This window comes from Gymnoscopelus microlampas (genome assembly GCF_963454915.1).
Source record: "Gymnoscopelus microlampas genome assembly, chromosome: 15".
NCBI lineage: Eukaryota > Metazoa > Chordata > Actinopteri > Myctophiformes > Myctophidae > Gymnoscopelus > Gymnoscopelus microlampas.
In genome coordinates this window covers 19,355,385-19,376,702 of record NC_139952.1, presented here as the reverse complement: position 1 = coordinate 19,376,702, position 21,318 = coordinate 19,355,385, and the positions used below count along the sequence as shown (strand labels likewise).

General features: G+C 41.4%; 1 protein-coding gene across 1 annotated transcript in view; it reads left to right on the top strand.

The window, feature by feature from the left end:
- The window catches only part of calcr (calcitonin receptor), a 70,850-nt gene that overhangs the window by 34,208 nt on the left and 15,324 nt on the right, over positions 1 to 21,318 (top strand). Inside the window, exons 2-9 of the mRNA XM_084079828.1 lie at positions 5,480 to 5,545; positions 10,403 to 10,565; positions 12,665 to 12,772; positions 16,242 to 16,345; positions 16,661 to 16,823; positions 18,139 to 18,249; positions 18,506 to 18,618; positions 19,561 to 19,652. Of these exons, the coding sequence (XP_083935954.1) occupies positions 5,480 to 5,545; positions 10,403 to 10,565; positions 12,665 to 12,772; positions 16,242 to 16,345; positions 16,661 to 16,823; positions 18,139 to 18,249; positions 18,506 to 18,618; positions 19,561 to 19,652 (920 nt within the window). The remainder of the gene's footprint in view (positions 1 to 5,479; positions 5,546 to 10,402; positions 10,566 to 12,664; positions 12,773 to 16,241; positions 16,346 to 16,660; positions 16,824 to 18,138; positions 18,250 to 18,505; positions 18,619 to 19,560; positions 19,653 to 21,318) is intronic.

Sequence of the window (21,318 nt, the reverse complement as noted above, 5' to 3'; positions counted from 1 at the left end):
ACTCTGAGAGTGTACAAATGGAACCAAATGGACCCTAACGGGTCCATTTGGTTCCACTTTTACATTCTCAGAGTTAAATTAACCTTGATTTTATGATATAAATTGGAGTCCTAGAGATAGAAATGCCATTAAATGGGGGTCCGTAGCCTAATGCATGTCAAACTGGGGGTTCTTGAAATTAAAATGGTTGAGAATCACTGCTAGAGCCGTAAAAATCTTCTCTTATGGTGGTCCCTGGCATATCTTTTGAAATGGGGGTCCGCGGGCTAGTAAGTGTCAATTTGGGGTTCCTTGACATGAAAAAGTTTGAGAACCACTGCTGTACAGTACACGCACGCGTGCGTGTACTGTACAGCAGTGGTTCTCAAACTTTACGATCACACACATGCACGCACACACATGCACGCACGCACATGCGCGCGTACACACACACACACACACACACACGCACACAGGGGAGAAGGATGAAAGGGCATCAATGAATAGTTGAGTCAGTGTGAACCGACAGTTTGCTGGGTGGGTTTTATAGAATAAGCCCAGAAACATTTTGCGATCAGTATCTTACCTCCCCTGACCCTCCGTTCCATTTCATTGCCTTTGATTTGTGTTTTTGTCAAGCTGAGAGGTTTTCAGCACGCTGGGTCAACATTAATGCAATTATGATCCCTTGAATGTCTTTTACAGTATCACCTCTTGCTCTCAATGACAGGAAGTTGTTAGAAATAATGATGTTAACGTTCCTCCATCCAACGTAAATGTCAGATGGAGGTTTTGTAAATGGTAAATGGCTCCTTTATCCAAAGTGCTTTACAATGTGCATTAGATATTGGGACAGGCTTGTCTAGTGATTAAACTGATTTATGTAAATCCTGATTTGGAGAATCCTGGACCACTGATTATCAAAATGTAAATCTGGGAACCCATCGTCAAATAAAACGGAAAAACAGCACCCCCAGCATTTTTCACTCTTGCATTTGACTCTGGGGGGGGGGGGGTGATTCACTAGACCTATGCGGCTGGAAACCGGGGTTCAGCCCTCAGCCCTCCACTTCCGGTGGTGCGCCTATGTTTTCATTGCCACTAACAATTTTTCTCCACGGAACACCAACACCATTTCTCCCAAAGAACATGGATCGTTTTGGTTATAAGCCCACTTGTTTCTATGATGAAAGAACAAGATAAAATGTTACTAACTTTCCGTGGTTTTGTCGGCTCCGAGGACGCTATTGTTAAATGAGTTTCGGTTTGTTTCCAGTGGGAAGCGAGCGCACAGATGTAAATCCCGCCCACTACATTTGATTGGGTAAAGCACAGCCTGCTTCCTGATCTGAAGGCACACCCACTGTCGGCTCCCGACAGATTCAGTAGCGCAGCACTGAATCTGTTCTTGAGAGATTATCAAAAAGTAAACCAACACCAACATAATGATGCCAAACCAATATCAGTCGGGCTGTATCCATAGCTAAAAGGTTCTACTGTATGTTCAATCCCTAATGCAGTTCTTGGGTATGACACTGAAACCCTATCTGCACATTCATTATAAGTCGTTCTAGATAAGAGTGAAATATGAAATGTTAATATTTGTGAAATATAGAAAGTGGGCTGAGGACTGTAATTGAATTGACCTCTTTACTTGCACACAGTAAAATCCTCAGTGTAAATTTAGCCATTTGAGAGAGTGTACAAATGTACACTCTTCGAAGGGGCCTTGCCATCTAGAACAGGGATTGTCTGTATCTCTAGTCTCTATCGCTGTATGTATTTCTATATCTGTTCATACAAAAGTAGACCAATCACAGCTCAGCTCATGCTGCTATGCCGATCACAGCTCAACCTTATTTCTGGAAGAACAGAACACATACTGTTATTGGCTATTAGAAATATATAATTTTGTTCTAAATATACACAGTTTGACAAACTAGACAGGTAATGTTCTGGTCACTTTATTTTATATTGTGGAGATGTCCATAGAATCCTGCTCTACACGTTTGTGTACGAGAGAGAGAGAGCTGACTGTGGCTGGTGCAAAGTTATAAAGGACTTTTAATTTAACAGCAAGGCTGAGCTATATAGACTTGGCACAGCGGTGCTGTTCATGTAGGCTACATGTGTGTAGTCAATAAAGCACAGAAGCTTTAATTACAAATGGTCTACATAAATTGTGTCGACAAGAGCCTACAGTAGCACTTAGAGTGCTACAGTGACGGCAGTGCTACGGCGGCCGCACGGATAGAGACCGCAAGGCGTTGAGGACAGTTGTTTGCACTGCCGAAAACGTCACCTGGTGTGAGCTGCCTAGGCTGTAGGACCTCTACACACCCAGCGCTGCCTCAACAGATCCCTCGGGATCATTGACGATCCCACCCACCCACACAAAAGCGGATGTTCTCCCCTCTGCAGTCCCAGAGGGTTAAGGGGTACAAGAGCCCCAAAGCCCGTACCAGCAGGCTGAGGAACAGTTTTTCCCCCCAGGCCATCAGACTTTTAAGGAAAAGGAAAGACTGTGCAATAACACACGTTCACACATGCACTTTGTTTGGTGACTTATTGTCCAGTTTTTACCGCTTTTGTTGTGTGCTTTAAGTTGTCTCTTTTGTACACCTAGAGGTTCAGGCCCTCACATCTAGAGTTCGGGACGTGCCGATACGACTGATATGCCCATAAATGGAGATCTATATGTCAGTCCTTGTCCCTTTTATGCCCAGATATGGAGATCTCTGTATATGTCGGTCCATGTCCCTTTTATGCCCATATATGGAGAACCCTGATGTCATCAGTATATGCCCATATGTGGTCATGCCCCCTTTTGTGCCCATATTTGGAGATCCCTGATGTCATCAGTATATGCCCATATATGGGCATGCCCCTATTTTGCCCATATATGGAGCTGACTGATTTCTTTGCCCCTGATGCCATGACGACACATCGAGGTTAGACAACTCACTCCATATTTGGGCGTAGCTGGATTGGGAAGTCCTTATATGGTGATGGCTGAGTCATGGTGACATGGGTGTGACAACGTAGTGACATGAGAGTGGCGTCAGAGGTCCGCCCACCCTCCCTCCCTTAAGCCAATTTTAATATAGGATTATTTTGAGCTGTTCTTATGTTTTTCTATAGAGGAGATTCCCAGCTTAACATTTATGAACCTGAATAGTGCATCTAAGTGTCAGATAAAACTGAATCTAAATCTGAATTGGCAGACTGGGACTTTTATACAATTATGTGGCCGTTCTCATGCATTTAGCCCCTTAGTGGTTTCGTCAATCGATCAGAAATCACACATGTGCATTGACCGTTGGCATATGGCTGCATGTGCCAAAGCTTAAGCTGTCTATTAGCATTTATGCCATGGGCTATGGGATGAGTCATGGTTGCGGTCTCAAGTCTGCACATAATTGGCCCAGTTCCAATGTCCTCCCTAAAGCCTTGAGCCCTGGCCTGAACCCTCACAGACTTTAATTGACGTCACCTGGTAAAGTGCTTGAGCGTGAGAGGCTGCTAGGGCTCAAAATGGTATAAAAGGAATGGGACAACACTTTGAAGATGAGTCATTCATGACCCTTAGCCTTACTATAACTTCTGAAAACACTTACTGTCCTAATTACATCCAGTGCTTGTATTTAGGTTATTCTATTCATTTTAATCTGTGTTTTGTTTAGGGTTTGTATATTATTCGTTTAAAACTTTATTTCTGTATATATATTTGTACTTTACTTATTTCTTATCTCTTGTCCTTCATTTTCACTAAATATATCTCCTCTATTCCACCTCTTTTTGAGAACAGTGAGAAACACAATTTGTTAACGTTCTAATCGGGCTGCATGACCAATTTGCATGCTTAGTGATGTTTGGAGGATATCCTGGTATTCACATATTTAACGTTCAACAACACTATGAACTGTGGGTAATTCCCTCAGGCAAAGTTTGCATCGATGCAGACTTACAGAAATAACGCATGAAAGCGCTTTGCCAGATCCCTCACAGACTTGAAGATTTGACAATGGGACAGCCTTATAACCCCTCACGGACTTCACTTGAACACACATTCAAGTTAGTGAGTCTGTAAGGAGGGCATTGGAACTTGGCCATTCAGTAGGGTACATTTGAAGAAGCCTATTATGAAATGTGACTGGCCATGCCTCTGTGATGTAATCGCCTGCACAATAAAATCCTCTCTTGGAAGTGTGCAACCCCCGAATCGAGGCACAGCTATTTTGGGACTAGCTACTAGGGGGATATTTGTTGGTGAATTCAGGGGCGTAGCCACGGGTGGGCATAGGTAGGCTTGGGTCCACCCATTTTGGTTTTTCTGCCCACCCACCAAAAAAAATAAATATATTTTTTAATATCATATTCAGCCATTTTGATAACAGTGTATCCGAAATCCGTCACAAACCCGCAAAAAGCCTACGCGAGCGTGGGTACAAACCCGCCAAAAAAAAGCATGCGCGTGTGCGCGCCCGTGCATGGGTGCCCACCCGCTCCTGCCTACGCCCAGCCTACGCCAGCGTTCTGGCTACGCCACTGGGTGAATTAGGATTAATTAGTCACTAATTAATCCTAATTCTAATTCACCAACAAAAACTCCCAAACTGCTTTTCACTTCTGCCTGTAAGAAGCACCACAAACCCCAACAGTTGCAAAGTGTTTGTTGTACAAACTCTATTTCAGTCCGCAGCTTCCTTACGTCCTGATGGTTGCCATGACACAGCCCTGGATAGGAACCAGGTGGAGGAGATCTGCACTCCTATGAGCGCACTTTCCTTGTTCGGTCGAGGATTAAAATCAAACCCAATCAGCGTGCTGTTTGTTGGGAGCCAAAATAAAGCACTATCCTGCTAAACTCTCACAGTGACCTCCAGGGGCTCTCTCATCCATGATGGAACAAACAAACAAACAGTAGCTCATTGCTAGTTGTTCAATGACAGAGTAATGGGCCTTTTTAAACTCACAGGGACAAAGCAATGAAGCCCAAAGCAAGCTGTAATCTCTGACAAACTCACCAGCGACGGTGCTTTGATGCAGCTCCACAGAAAGTGAAGCTCAGAGCAAAGTGATTAATGAGCCCCCACTATTTTAGTTTGACTCCCTTTCTCGTTCCCCCCTTGGATTGCCTGTAATTTGTCATACTTCTTTGGTGCCCTTGTTTTGTGAAGAATGGATACATGCCCACTCCCCCTACCACCACTGAGTGTACACACACACACACACGCACACGCACACATGCAAACAAAGTGAAACTTTTATTGCTTTGAAATGTCAATACCACATCTCCCCATGTCTTGAATTTGCATTTCAGATTAATGATTGCCGCTTAATGTTCCCTCCTGAGGGCAACGGGTATAATCCTGATGTGAAACATTGACGGATTTGTGTTTTAATGTTTTCATGCAGCCATTTTTCACAGCAGATTTGTTTATTTTTACATTACTATAATGTAATGTCATGTCACTTACTTCTTTTTTTCCCCCTGTAGATGATTTTTCCTGGAGAGAAGATGTATTTGTCAAGCGTTCCCTGGGTGCTATTGCCGTTCACACTGGTAAGATCCTCTTTTATCGTAGTAGCAAGTAGAGCATTATACAGATATAACTTAATTATCTCTTCATCACATGGGCTTCAAAACTGAACAGATAGGTTTTGGTCCAATGATTCCATCTAGTCAGCAAAAAGAATATGAAAGATTAATTTGGTATAGTTCACTAACCTTTTACCATAAATTGGTTCAACTTCTTAATTATAAGGGTGGATGGAACAAAAAGACCCTCAATCCATGACAGCGTGTTTCAGTGTGTGTTTGAGTGTGTGTCTGAGTGTGTGTGTGCGTGCATACGTGCCTGGATATGTGTGTGGTGAGTGTACGTACTATATATGAGAGAGATAGAGTATGTGTGTGTGTGTACTGTATAGTATGCATTTTTGCGCATTGAAACGTTTAAAGGACAATATGGCACGATGCATCCACTACAGCATGCTGTAATTGATGGGAAGTCTTTTATTCCCAATTTCTACATATAACAGCTTGACGAGCATGTGTGCGGTATTTCTGGTCGTGCATGCGGCCAAATATGTGGTTGTCCATCCATCCGTATCAGCGTGAAATAGAAGCTTGCTATTTCAGTTGCTGCTCAGCATCAAGTCTGACATGAGGTGTTGGCGTGCGCTCCTGCCAAATGTTTCATGGCTGATGCATCTGCTTCGGTTCTGTTTTGGTTCTGTTTTAAGTTCCTATATTTTTTTATTTTTTAGAGCTCCAAACTGCCTTGGCGGTTCATAACAAAACAAATGAATACATGGATTGTGATAGGTGAGGAAAGACCTTGGATTGAGGGGGTGGTGCAGAGTGAGGACCCCCCCTCTCTCACACGCACAAGCGCGCGCGCACACACGCGCACGCACGCACGCACGCACGCACGCACGCACGCACGCACGCACGCACACACACACACACACACACACACACACACACACCTCTCAGTCAGTACTATCATCTACTGCTATTCGTGGTGGTGGCCTGGTGGTCGTATGTATGACGTCATTTGCTTCGATGTTTGGAGTGACATCATATGTACGGCTGCTAAACTGCTACATGAGACATCAGCATTCGGGCAGAAGTCACTGGCGATAACACACCATTCTATGGCACAGCGCCGAAGGGGCCGTTCGTCTAGAACAGGGTTTGTCTGTAACTGTCTGTCTCTTTGTCTGTATGTATCTCTGTCCGACTGTCCCCACAAAAGTAGACCAATCGGTGAACCACACAGCTCATGTCGCGCTGCTGCACCGATCACAGTTCAGCTCATTCTGCTACATGTATACAATAGGGCTGAATGATATGTTGTTATCGTATCATAAGGACGCATGATATTAATATTGCAAAAGGAAAAGAAAATTGCAAAAGGAAAGGAAAATCACCCTCTATTTCTCCGCACGTTGCATAGGAAAAAAAAGGTAAAGACAGTTCAAATCTGGCATGGGACAGGTGGGAGTTTGCGTGAGACGAGCATGCCCGCTTGTCTCATATTGCTCATGCCAAAGTAAGAGCAAAGTTTACGTGTAATATGCTTTGTTTTCACTGTTGCTAAATTTATGATATCAAATGTGATACATGGTATCGCTATCGAGATATTTGGCATAAATATTGATATGAAATGGTGTCCATATCTTGCAGCCCTAGCATACACCACACAGATTAGCTCAGATTAGCTGCTACTGTACGCCAATCACAGCTCAGCTCAGTTGACACGATGAGAGAGAGAGAGATTGTTTATTTCAATTAATAGCCTACACTTTATTGCTGATTGAAAATAATTATGTTAAAAAGACCCCTTGTCTTTGAAGTCTTTTGTGAAACCTTCTGGCTTTCTTTACCCGTCTCTGCACAATTTAGTTTATACTATATAGCAGTAACAGGTGATATCCATTCAGTGTGCGTCGTGCCTAGCTGGTTTAAATACAGAACCTAATTAAGATGACAAGCATGTGGTTATTAAGTTAGTACAGTATGTCAAGATATCATGGATCTGTCTTTTGGACATAACTGAGGAGACATTACAGGAGGAAGGCATGATTCTGAAGTTGAAGTGCATGCACAAAATATGCCAGCAGCAGCACACACAATGACAATGAAGACAATGAAGGTACATGATCCACCTCACGTTTCCAATTGATGTTGAGCAGAGAGCGTTTGAGCAGAGAGCGTTTGTTCCCTGGTCCTTTTTATATCATTCATTACTGTATCACATTATTGCTGCTCCCGTGGATGGTTGCATGCTTTCACTTCGCACACTAGCAGATCCATTGCCTCAGCAGAAAACCGTTAGCTTCTCCTTCATTTTTTTTATTAACAATGTATCATGGTGTAGACGCACCTGGAAAATACACCCATGACCAGTGGTGGAAAAAGTACTCAAATTCTTTACTTAAAGGGTAAGACCACTTTGGTAGAGGTTTGTGTTGTGTAGTCACCTTGCCATGATGTAACTCCAAAGGTGGGCAAGAAATTAAAAATAATTGCTCCATTGATTAGAAATTGATAATTCAAAATATGCTCCTCATTGACTTACATTGTACGGTAAAACAGCTCTCAAAGTCACTCTTTTAGCCCATAAACGAACACAAACAAAGTTATTTCAGACAATATAGAGCATCATCAAACCCAGTACTGTTTTTTTTCTTAATAAAAATGTCAACTTCCCGTTGATTTTGCCATTTTTAATAAGAAAACCTGGACCGGATCCGACTGGATCCGCGGATCCGGATCCAGATCTTCAAATAGTAAAATCAACAGGAAGTTGACATTTTTATTAAAAAAACAAACAGTACTGGGTTTGGTGATGCTCTATATTGTCTGAATCAGCTATGTTTGGGTTCATTTATGGGCTAAAAGAGTGACTTTGAGAGCTGTTTTACCGTACGATGTAAGTCAATGAGGAGCATATTTTGAATTATTTTTGATTTCTTGCCCACCTTTGGAGTTACATCATGGCAAGGTAACTACACAACCCAAACCTCTACCAAAGTGGTCTTGCCCTTTAAGTAAAAGTACCAATACTGCAATATAGAAATACTCTGTTACAAGTAAAAGTCCAGAATTCAAAATTCACTTGGGTAAAAGTACAAAATTATTGGCATCAAAATGTACTTAAAGTACCAAAGTAAAAGTACTAAAATATTTGAAAATAGCAGATCTACAAGTTCACCAACGCGTCGTGATGCGATGCGTTTTGAGCTTGTAGATTGGCTATTTTCAAATAGCCTAGGTATAAAATAGGGCTAAAGTGGTTAATGCATGTTTTATTATGAAATAATTTATATCTGCAAAGTAACTAGTAACTAAAGTTTTCAAATCATTGTAGTGGAGTAAAAGTACAATATTGAGATGTAGTGGAATAGAAGTAAAAGTACAGAAAATTTGAAATACTAAAAGTACAAATACCTCAAAATGTTAGTTAAGTACAGTACTTGAGTACATGTACTTAGTTACTTTCCACCACTGACCTTGTGCCATATTTTACGCCCTGATTATTTGCGGTCTAATTAGTCAAATTGTATTAGGACACGGCCCCAAGGCATTTTGCGGACATGCCCTTTAGACCATGCACCACCTTGAGTCATAGATTGTCTAAATACGACCCTGTGTCTTGGTTTATTGCTGTTGTGTGGCCTTTTCCCTGCTTTGGTCATAGACAGGTAAGTATCACTCTCAGAAAAACAACGAGACCTGAAAATATGGGAGTGAAGAGAACAGCAGAGAAGTTCTGAAATGTTATTGACCATGAGCTGGCCAAAATGTTTAGATTCGAGTCAAATTATATGGGAAGTGTAAAAGTGAGCCTGGTAGTTTATGTGGTTTAGTTCCTGGCCAAACAACAACAAAGCCGGCTTTCAGAGAGCAACTGAGAGGGATTGACCCTGTGATATCATTTTAAAGTGCTTCCAAATGCAAATCATCCACAGAGAAACTGACACCCTTCACTTCTGACTTCTTAGACGCACTTGTCTTGTGTTGTAAAGCATAAAAATGACTTCTCATCACATTTTAAAAGTGTACAGTATTTATACGTTGAAGCTATTTAAGCACATATACCGTAGAGTGTTAAGTAAGCCTTGCCGAGCCTGAGGCCCATAGGGCAGGAGCCTATCTCCTGCTTCCTTCCTGCTGTGAGGCAGCTTGACGTACAAGTGCACCCCCTGGATATGACGCTATAGTATGTCGCAGGGAACATACGGTGTTGGTGGTTAGTTACACCTAAAGTTGAACGTTTTTAATTAGTTTCTTTAATTAAAGTATATAAGAGGTAAAAATACGCCCCTGCTGCCCCCAGAGGCTCCAGGTTTAGCAGTGACTGACTCTGGCTTGGCTGGGGTGCTCCCAACAAATTCAGTTGGCAGCTAAAACATGTGGGGGGGGGGGGGGAGCCAGCAGGGGGTTTGTTGTCCCTGTCGCTGCAGCACAAGCTGCTGGGAAGATAGCAGCATGAACCTCTGCATGCAGCGTTATGCGCTCTCCCCATGAAACTCCTCGCTTGTCAGGTGAAAAGAAGCAGCCGGTGACTCATGTGTATAAGTGGAAGACACACAGCACCCTGCAGGCCAAAATGTGGGAGGTTGACAGCGATGGGGACTACAGGGGGGAGGGTGGGGGGGTCGTTTACAGGTGCACCAACAATTCATCATTACACACACACACACATACTGTACATACACACACACACACACACACTCACACAGACAGACACAGACACGGATACGGATGAAAGCAAAGGCACCTGGACACACACACGCTAACCCCCACCCCCACACACACATACTCCAAATATCAGTAGAAAGCACATTTTCTGTCTGTCTCCTCTCCCTTTCTTCATCCGTCTTCTGTGGTCCTGTTGTCTCTACACAGAGCTGGGCGGTCGTGGCGTCCACCACGGAGACCACCCCAGATACATCACCGCTCAGTCCTGGGCAGAGCATAATGGAGGTCCAGGCGGGCCTGCAGCCTGCGAGCCAAGGTCAATACAAATGTCTCGAGCTGTCCAGCAAGGACCATCTGCGCAACAGAACGGGTGAGGGCTCGAATCACATTAAGTCTGAAGAGGCAATTTAATTACCTTGGAGCGAGTACAACTGGAGTGGCCATTGTGACGTCTGTCTTGTAGTGGACGAGAACAGCACTCTCTCAGCACGCTCGTCTTCTTTCTACTCACAATGCTACTATACATGCACCTTCTGAGCAGCAGAGGCTTTACAGTGCTCTACAAATATAATGATAATACTAAACTTCATATAGAACATTATTATACGTGACCACTTAAGCCCTATAAAAAGAAAAGTGTAATCTTTGAACATTTTCACCTATGACCTTCCCGAAATGGGGGATGCCAGGTTGAAAGTGGCTTAAAAATCTTTGCACTACAATATTGCACTGCTAAAAAATAGTACTTAAAAACAAATGAAAAAATACTTAATAAAAATCCATGAAATTACACATACTTTTTAATCATCCAAAATTGTATAATGAGACATGAAAATTGTAAAAAAGAGAACTGTTTAGCTAAATGTAATTTAATTTAATTGTAAGACACCATAGCCAGCGCTCCTCTCACCAGGTGTTCCATAGCCTGGAAACTGACAACAAAGTCCAGGGCTCGTATTTGTCAGGTCTCTCGGTGTAGCAAATTGGTCCTAAGTGCCAGGAAATTCTCAGAATGAGACAAATTTGGTCCCATTTTTCGGCCTGGGAGAAAAGGCATTTTGTCAACTTTATTAACTTAGGAAAATACTCCTAAACAAGGAGAGCTCAAGAGCTGTCCTAATCCATTAAGGTTAGTTCCCAGTGAATGCATGAACATTTTGAGAAAGGAGACATGTCTTGCATGGGAACACTCAACAGACGCTTATTAAAACATATAATTTAAATAGAAATGTTATTTATTGATATTTCAGCACAATCCATTTCTAGGTTTGAATACAGTCGCGTTTACAAATTGCCTGCCTTTTAGTCAATATATTGCTTTGATATAATTTGTTTATAGTATTTAAGTACATACAGTAGTGCTTAGATTAGTAATACACAACAATCACCATGCAAAATGCAAATAAAGTACATGATTGCAACAGAATTAGGCATCTTTCTCATTCAGTGAAAGCATTATCAAAGCTTTTATTTTAAGTGCATTAAAAAAAAAGGCTAATTTCTTCACCACTCAACGTGATGTAGTATCCTAATACAAGAACAGACTGTATTTATGCAAATGGCTGGTTGTGCTGGAATTATAGGTGTCATAGATGGCACACATCTACTGGCCCAGTAGTCTAGGCCATGTGGATGGAAAGAAATCAACACTTTATTCAGCTTTATTCTGCAATCTTGGCAATGTACTGTATGATGTTTGCCTTTCGCCAAGGCTACTTAGTACACCTACTTTATATATCATTCTATTTCATTTCATTAGTTATCGTTGTGGTAAAACCAAAAGATAACTCAAACTCCTCACTGAAAGTGGTTGTAGGAATAAATGCCTCTGATGTCCTATTCTGAGGTAGGTTTTAGTCCTAGTCAAACTTTCAGCGTGATTCCTAGGAGTGATTCTGAGATGCTTGCTAAATATTGGCTATATCACCTTTTGGGTATTATATATTTTATACACATTTCGCTGTTTACTATTCGCCCATTAAGACCTGGAACGCATCTGTGTCGTTTTTTGATTTGAGCTAAAAAGCATTATTTTACACTTTGGCTATTCAAAAATAGCAGATATACAAGCTCATAGCGCGGCACCGAGTGCAGCGCTATGAGCTTGTAGATCTGCTATTTAAAAAAAAGAAAAGAAAATGTGTGCAAATCTTTGAATATATATATTTTAAAGCGAACATTTTTAACTCAAATCTTTGCTTCTGGGGGGTCCCTGGAACAACATATTTTGAGATGGGGGTCCGCTGCCAAATACATTTTGGGGGTCTTTGACATGAAAAAGTTTGAGCACCACTGATATAGAAACAGACGTTTTTAAGAATACTGTTGGGATTTAGAAGACATTTGTAGAATCGGCTTCAGGTCTTAATGGGTTAAGGATAGAGATTGGCAGACTTGGTAATACTAATGTATACTCTATAATGCAATCATTGTATTGAGATGGTACTGCACCAACTTTACCCCCTGCAGGTGTGTATTGTGGCGTTACGTGGGATGGCCTGTTGTGCTGGGGAGAGTCACCAGCTGGAACATACGTAACACAGAGCTGTCCAGGTTATTCTGACATGGATCCCGCTGGTAAGAATATTCTGCTATACTCTAATGCACATGTACAGGGGCTGCTCGCGTTCTGTGCTTTTGACTCCATAACCACAGCTTCCATAATGATAAAATATATTCATTAAGAGAAGCTGCATTTTTAGAAGGTTTTCTGTAAAACAAATGAAAGAAAAAAAGTAACTAGTGTTGTCCTGTCAGTAAGCGAGATATGTTACTGTCTTTTCTGTGAGGCTTGGTGGTCAGAAGTGATATAGTTGATCCTGTTCTGAACAACACTGTTATTAGGGTACTACTCACTAACATGGAATGACACCGACCTTTATCACATCACTATTCAAGTGACAAGAAATGTTAAAAAGTGGTGGCTTTATCTCAGACTCTGCTCCGACACTAAACATATAGTGTAAACATAGTGAAACCACCTGGATTTGTACCCTTGTCTCCTGCATTGATAACCAAACATCTTGTCCAGCCAAAGGGGAAATCCCCCTGACTAACATATCGGCTCAGTAATATATCAGTTTTCTTTCTTTTTTCACATCTATTTTTCTCTATTTGTAGATTATGTTGTTACATTATGAGTTGTCACAAGGCTTTACAAATTTGAATGCAGGTCATGCCAGCTCTGATTACTTGGAAATGCAATGTGATTATTGGGTGAGAATGGAAAGATGGAGTGACAGAGTGAGTGGGAGGCAGAAAGAAATAAGACAGGGTCTAATAGAACTCTGTGTTACGTCCTTGGCCTACTGGCAGCATGCACAAGAAATGTGGTGCTTATCCAGCGGTTTGTGAGATTAGCTCTGGACACATAGCCAGACAGACAAAAATAATAATACATACAATTTATATAGCGCTAGTCTAGGTACTCAAAGTCGCTTTATAGAAACAGAATAAAAACGACTTTATTAGGAAAAAAATATTTAAAATGTTAAAAACAAGGGAAAAGGGGGGGATTATGATTTGGTAGGAAATGCAAGTCTAAAAAGGTGGGTTTTCAGTGTGGTTTTAACCCATTAAGACTGGGAAAGCAAAGTAATTTTAGATTTGAACCACATTAACCATTATTTTATACTTTGGCTATTCAAAAAGAGCAGATATACAAGCACAGAGTGCCGCGCTATGAGCTTGTAGATCTGCAATTTTTTTAAATCATGAAATTTGGGCAAATCTTTGAATATATATATATTTAATTGAACATTTGTAACTCAAATCTTTGCCTCTGGGGGTCCCTGGAACTACATATTTTTGGATGTGGGTCCACGGCCAAATACATATCATTTTGGGGGTCCTTGACATGACAACGTTTGAGAACCACTGATATTACAGCAACATAAGTGTGTCAGAAAACTGTTAGGATTTAGAAGACACTTTGTAGAATCAGCCTCTTAATGGGTTAAACGTGGCGAGGGTGGGGGGGCTAGCTTTGATATAAGCTGTGGGAGTGAGTTCGTTGTGAGTTCCATAGCGAGTGGGCGGCTTCTAAGAAGGCCCTCTCACCCCGCTGTAAAAAAAAAACAAAGACACGGAAAGATGAAAGGTACAAAGAGAGAAATATACTGTAGAAGAGAGCTCAACAAAGAAAGAGAGAGAGAGAGAGAGAGAGAGAGAGAGAGAGAGAGAGAGAGAGAGAGAAGGGGATCGGGTAAAATAGAGATAGGCAAAACGAGGTAATGGATGAGCAGAGAGTATGAGAATAAAAGAGAGAGAAGGTGCTTGCTGAATGGAGAGCTCATAAAGGGGGCTTCCCAGATTGGCTTTATGATTAAGACTCCCCTATGGTTCCATTTGGGGAAATGTGATACTGGTGCTGAAGCTTTGGGGGAGACATGCGGTTGGATGTGGAGGCAGACCTGATGAGCTGTCAGAGGAGGACAAGCAGCTGGGGCGCTGGTTGATCACTGACAGGAACATCCCAAACCTCATTCTTAGCACTGTCCAGATCTACTGTACATGTACAGTACAGTACAGTACAGTAGGACTGTTATGACCCTATAGGGTCATATGTATTTTCCTGTGTGTTGCCTTGTGTTTGTAAGTATGTTTCCCTCATTGGTGTGTGTGTTGGTGATTGAGTGACTGAGTACCAGCTGGTGTGAATGGTGAATGAGTGTGACTGGCTGATTACTAGGTGGAGCCTGCTGAGGATTGGCTCATGTGACCAGGCTGGGGACTATAAAGATGGCTGTCCTCAGTGTTTTAGAGGTCTTCCTCCTAGCCAAGCGCCCTAACACCCATACTTTCAAGCACCAGCACTTTGTTCAGTTTTAGAGTTGTGATACTGGCCTAGGCCGTGGCGTCGCGGTCTAGGCACCCTTGGTTGAAATCCCTTAACAGACAGCGTGCCGCGGGTTCGCGTCCCGTTCCCGACGGCCTTTGCTGCGTGTCTTCCCCCATCTCTCTCCCCATTTCCTGTCAGACTACTTTCTCTGTCCCTCTCCAAATAAAGCAAGAAAAGCCCCAAAAAAATAATCTTTAAAAAAAAAAAAGAGTTGTGATACTGTAGTGCATTGGGTATGTAGGGGTGGGTGACCTCGCTCTTTGTCATTCTCAGTTTGTTCTTTGTTTTGTTACTAGAGAGTAGGATTTGTGTGTGTTACTTATTAAGTTAAGGTCCCCACCCTGAGGTATTGTAAATGTCTTTTATTAATTGTAAAATAAATCCTGAGCTCTTAGGATTTTAACCCTGTGTGGCTTGTCTGAATTGGGAACTGGGTAGGAGGGAGTCCATTTTTATGTTACACCTGGTGACCCCTAGGCCGGGTCGTAACAAGGACGTCAGCCCAGCATTTGACCATCATGCAGGGAATGCTTTCCAAACAGGGGATTCTCTATTTGACATAACATTATGTCATGTCATGTCTGCTGAGCTATTTGCTAAAGCCTTGCACTGTAATGTCAGGAATCTGAACAGGACTGATGTCTTGAAACAATAGCACGGCCAAGCATTACATTTTTTCAGACCAACATTTTTTGGGGTATACCTTTATCCGTTGGCTCGGCCACAGACCATAACATGGATTGGCATTGCTCATAAGGCTCATCACATGAGTCACATCATGTGGATAGTATGTTCTTTGTGAGAGTGAGGTCTTGTCTTGCATTATCTCTCTAGTCTACACTGACTTATCTGGGGAAAAATAATAATGATACTAATCTATAAGAAAAGGGAATGTAGCCATTCTTTCAGGAATTCAACATCAACCTCAAATGATAGGTGAAGTTTAACATAATGATAGTTATGATAACATTTTATGTATTACGTTTTTCATCTGTTATATGACACCAGATAACCCTTGTTCATGTGTCAGAGGCTATTCATATAAAGTTATTAATATTCTAGGGCTGCCTGAAGCCTTCTGCAGATAGTCAGTGTGTAGCATGTTCAGCCCCCCATTACCTCACAAAAGGAATTGACTAAGACCCCCAAATTAAATTCCTTAAATACCTTTAACGTTTTGTCTTTTCTTTTTCTTGTTCTTTTCAGAAAATGAGACCAAATATTGTGATGAATGGGGTAATTGGGCCCAAAGTCCCTCCATTAATAAGAGCAGATCCAACTGTCTACCCGTCTCCAAGGATAAATTAAAGGTAACGGAAGATGGATGAATTCCCCGTGACGAATGACGAAGGATAAATAACAAGCAGAGTGCTCCCTGATCTGTTGTGGTTGCAGCCAACGTTGTAACTTCACTTGTTTTCGTCAAAGGGAAACCTTGACAATGAATGTACACATTGTCAAGGTTTCCCTTTGACGAGAACAGATGTCTGGGCGATAATGACTTCATAAATATTTTATGATGTTGTATACATGTAAATGGTTATTGTGCCCACTGCCGTGTACTGTCAATAATGTGTTTTGTGTCTCTGCGTATACAATGTTGACATAATTAAATATTTTCCCAGGAGGCTGCGACAGTGCATTTGAATGACACTTTGGTGGAGCCCACCGTTGAGGCCAAGTTCAGTGCCATCCCAGAAGAACAGGAAATACAGAGGAAAAAAATCCTTGATGGACAATACAAATGCTATGAGAAAATGAACCGAGATCCACCGCTCAACAAATCAGGTAGACAAGTACCAGATCAATAGTCTCGATCGCTGTTATTGATCGTAGTCTGTTTAACTAATGGCAGCTCTCATCTGTACTGGAAAATGACTCTGATGGCTCTTTTCGGTTACGTAACCCAGAACCTTCCAATAACCTGTAACCCTCTGGAACCTGTAAAGTTCTGTGATTGTGTTTTATTTATGTTTTCATTATAACCAGAATCACCCCTGAAGGGAGAAGTACATCATACTTTTTTGTTTTACTCATAATCGTACTACCTTAAGCAGGGCCCAAATGTTGTTCTGTGAGCCTTATCTGAAACAGAGCCGTGAATCCGTGATATAGGAAAAAAAATCCAGTTCCGTTTGTTCTTGTAGTCGAAAAGAACCATCTTACTCTCAGGTCTAAAGGCCGGTTCACACCAAGCACTGTAACTATTGGGATGGCCCTCCCACTCTGTCTACCAGTGCTTGTCCACTCTTGCGGGTTGTGGTTGCAGGCATAGATATAGAAACCTAGATATCTCATTGGCCGCTGCAGTTCGTTGGAGCGACCTGTGGCACGCTGCCAAGCAATACAAGGTCGCTCCAATGAACTGCAGAGGCCAATGAGGTATCTAGGTTTCTATATCTATGGCAGGTACCTGGTACGTGGAGCTGGAGCACCTGGGTCCAGTGCTCTCAGGGCTTTCTTCCTTCTATTCCTTTCTCATTCTCCCCTTGCACACTTTGGTTTGTTTGTTTGCATCCATCACGCACATCCACTCACCTAGACACCTACACTACTGATTCTACAGACTAACACACTCCATAACCATTTTGGTATTTGGTCTTTGTCTCCATTGATGTACAGTATTTAATAAATCATGTTTTTTTTTAAGATTTCCGTGTATCCCTCTCTTTTGTCCGAACTCTGAGCCAGGTTTGTGACACTATAACTATAACTATATCGTTCACCACTGGCTTTGTTATAGCCGTGGTGTGAACTCTGCCACCCACTTGCCACAATAATTTTTTTTAAACAATATCTGTATAGTTATCATTATACTTATAGTACTTGGTGTGAACGGCCCTTTATTTTGGATAATAGTCTATAAGAAGCCTTTAACAAAAGCATTTTCTTAACTTACACCATTTAACTCTATGGATTAATAGCAAAACAAAAAAGTCTCAATTTACCCAGAAGACCAGAACCCACAGCCTCACTCTACTTTGTTCTCTTTAGTGTTTCTTCTTTGCAGATGTTATTCCAAATGACCCCGTAGGGAAAGAAAATAGGTCCTTTTGCGGCTATTTTTGTCTTACCAACGCCTATGTCCTTATTGTCCCTGTAGAGTTGTACTGTAGTCGGAACTGGGATGGCTGGCTGTGTTGGGATGATACTCCAGCAGGGACCTACAGATTACAGAGCTGCCCCAATTATTTTGTCGACTTTGACTCCACAGGTGAGCAGCGCTGCCCAAAGAGTCTCCACTCTTACAAAGGTCTGCCAATGCCTTGTTAACCTCTCATGATGAATTCACTTCCGCTCCTCCATTGACTGTATTTAAAGCGACCGGGGCTATAAAATATTCATGGCATCGGGGGTGAATTCATTATTCATCAGGCGTAATGGGGCCGAAGTTTATGGATCATACTGTACATATTAAAAGGAAATCGCCGTTTCTACTGTCTATTACCATACTTTTCTGGTTATTTCAGAGAAGGTGACCAAGACTTGTGGGGAGAACGGGGAGTGGTTTCGTCATCCAGACACAAACAGAACTTGGTCCAACTACACGCTCTGCAATGCTAACACTAAAGAGAAGTTAAGGGTAATGTAATCACGCAGATGTGAGAGATACAAGTACATTATAAACTCAAAGCTGAGGTATGCAGGAACTTGGCTCACATCTTCACATTTTCGTGAGAAGCAAGAAGTGAGAGTAAGCATATTTTTAGTTTAGCCACCTATAAATATTGTTCCCGCAAGAACCACATTGCATTCCTATACTGCTAGAACATATGCACTGCTCTCCCACATAGATTACCACTGAAAGATTTACTGATGGAAAAATAATGCTGAATGCAACGTAGTAGAGCCTTTGCTATCAAACTAGTCTGAATGATGTGAGATCAAAGGTTAGGGTTTATAGTAAAATATCTTAGCTAAGGCAGTGTGCTTATTGTGTCACATGCTTCTCGTTGGTTACCCATGTGATATGCAAAGATGGGAAGGATGCTTTCTAAATATGGCTACCGATTATCTATTGAAATACTCAATGTCGGTAATACAGTATAACCTAATGTGAGTTGATTCTTGGGAGCTTTGCTAACAACACATAATTTTTACATAATTGTTATTTATTCAGTTTTTACTGGTGTTATTTTCATCATATACAACCAGCATCATCCATTATTAAGAATGGATTTCAAGAAGTTTAAGAAGTTAGAATGTGTCCCTTCAAAACTGTGATCAGAGAAATGTTAGGTTTCCTCTTACATGATGAACACTACTGGTTATCAATGTTTTAGTGTTTGGAGCTAAATAATACTTATAAAAGCTATGGTTATCAATGTTTTAGTGTTTGGAGCTAAATAATACTTATAAAAGCTCTGGTTATCAATGTTTTAGTGTTTGGAGCTAATTCAGAGTTAAATGAACACTCAGGATATAACAGGTTATTGTATATTCAGGTGATTAGTTGCAGTCCGATCACTGTATAATTCTAACCAGCCCTTCTTGTTTGTGGTTGTGTGTTTGTCTGTTTGTGCAGTCAGTGTACATCCTGTACTACATGGCCATAGTGGGCCACGCTTTGTCCATAGCCTCCCTACTAATCTCTTTGGCCATCTTCTTCTACTTCAGGTAATTGATGTCATGTTCTGTCACTGCTCATTACATGGACAGATGATTATGTGCTTTATTGATGTGGTGACTGCATATCGTCGCTGTCTGGTCGAAACCTAGTATGTGCGACACTTTTCAGAGAGGGTATTGTATTTCAGTATTTCAAAGGATCCAGCGAAGTTATAGTAGTAAAAAACTCCTGTTAAAACTATTCATTGGTTAGATATTTATAAAACCCACAGACAGACTTAACCACATTCACTTTTTTTTTTAATAGTAATAGCGATAATAGCGGATCTCCAAGCTCACGACGCATTGTGAGCTTGTACAACGACTACTTTCGCTACTTTTATGTTGTACTATAAAGCAGGGCATTAATAAAATAAAAACATTTAAATATGGAGAGGTTTCTGCCTGACAGCGACAATATTTTAATGACCTGGCTATGCAATGAACAGAACAAAAAAAATGTTTTATTCCCCTTTTAGTTGTTGTGGTACTTGTATTTGCTCTTACATGTGATTGCAGCACTGTCATTACTCATCGGAAAGCCCTACAGTATGAATGGATGATTGACAGCTGTGTGGTGTGCAGAAGTCTTTTTTTTAAAGTTCCCTACATTTTCAGAGTAGTACTTTTTATGTCTTCTACTGTATATGGTCGGGACTGGGAGTGGTTCTTATCTTGACTGGAGCGCTATACTATTTCATATGAACGTGTCTTTTGGCAGTTTTATCCGGCATGCTGCAGCGTAGCTGTAGCTGGAAATGGTGGCCTTCAATATGTGTGCTGTGTCACTGATTCTAATTTATAGTTAACTTCATTGTCACTGAGTGCTTCATTCATTTGGATGTGTCCCCTTCATTTCATGCCAGCTTGGTTTTTTCCATGAAACTACTCACAAGGTAGATTAATTTCATGGATATTTAGGGGTTCACAGAACGAAGACATACATAGGAATGAGTTGGTGATGTGTTCATAGGAATGTGTGCAGCTGAGTCTCATTACAGTTTTCCATCCCAATGTGCCACTTAATCCCAGAGGAGAAGGGCACAATAATGATGAACTGGCCGCTGAATTTCAATTAGATAGGTGTTCAAAATATTAAACCTATTATAGAAAAAGAAGATAGGAGGTTGTTTTAATAGCCATGAATGTTTGGTATAATTAAGAAATATTTTGTTAAAAAAAGGAGAAGAAAAAAAGAAAGGAAAGAAAAATAAGAAATAAAAAAGGATGCTATTCAAGTTTAGTTATTTGCTGCTTTGTCTTTAGTGCATCTTTGGAAAACGGGATGCGATTTGGTTTAAATCATCATCATTTTGTAACGGCACATGAGATTTTGCGGTTTCACTCGTACCATTATTTTTGGAGCAACGTTTGGAAGATGGTGATGGTGCCCCAGGGAGAAAATTCAAACTTCATGCGCAATAGCAGTACTTGGAAGAGTTGTTCTCTTGGCCCAAGATTCACCGTGAAAATTCTTCAATTGTAAAGAATGAGATGTGTTGGACGTGCAGTGTGGGTGTTGATCGCTGGAGGCAGCTGTAGACCAGTCTAGAACTTGTAACGGTCCACAGTGTGCTGCAAAACTCATGTCTATTCATACATTTATAGTAGGCTACCTGTGATGCATTATAACATATACCACAAGCTACTGAGCCCTACAGTGGCCCCATAGGGG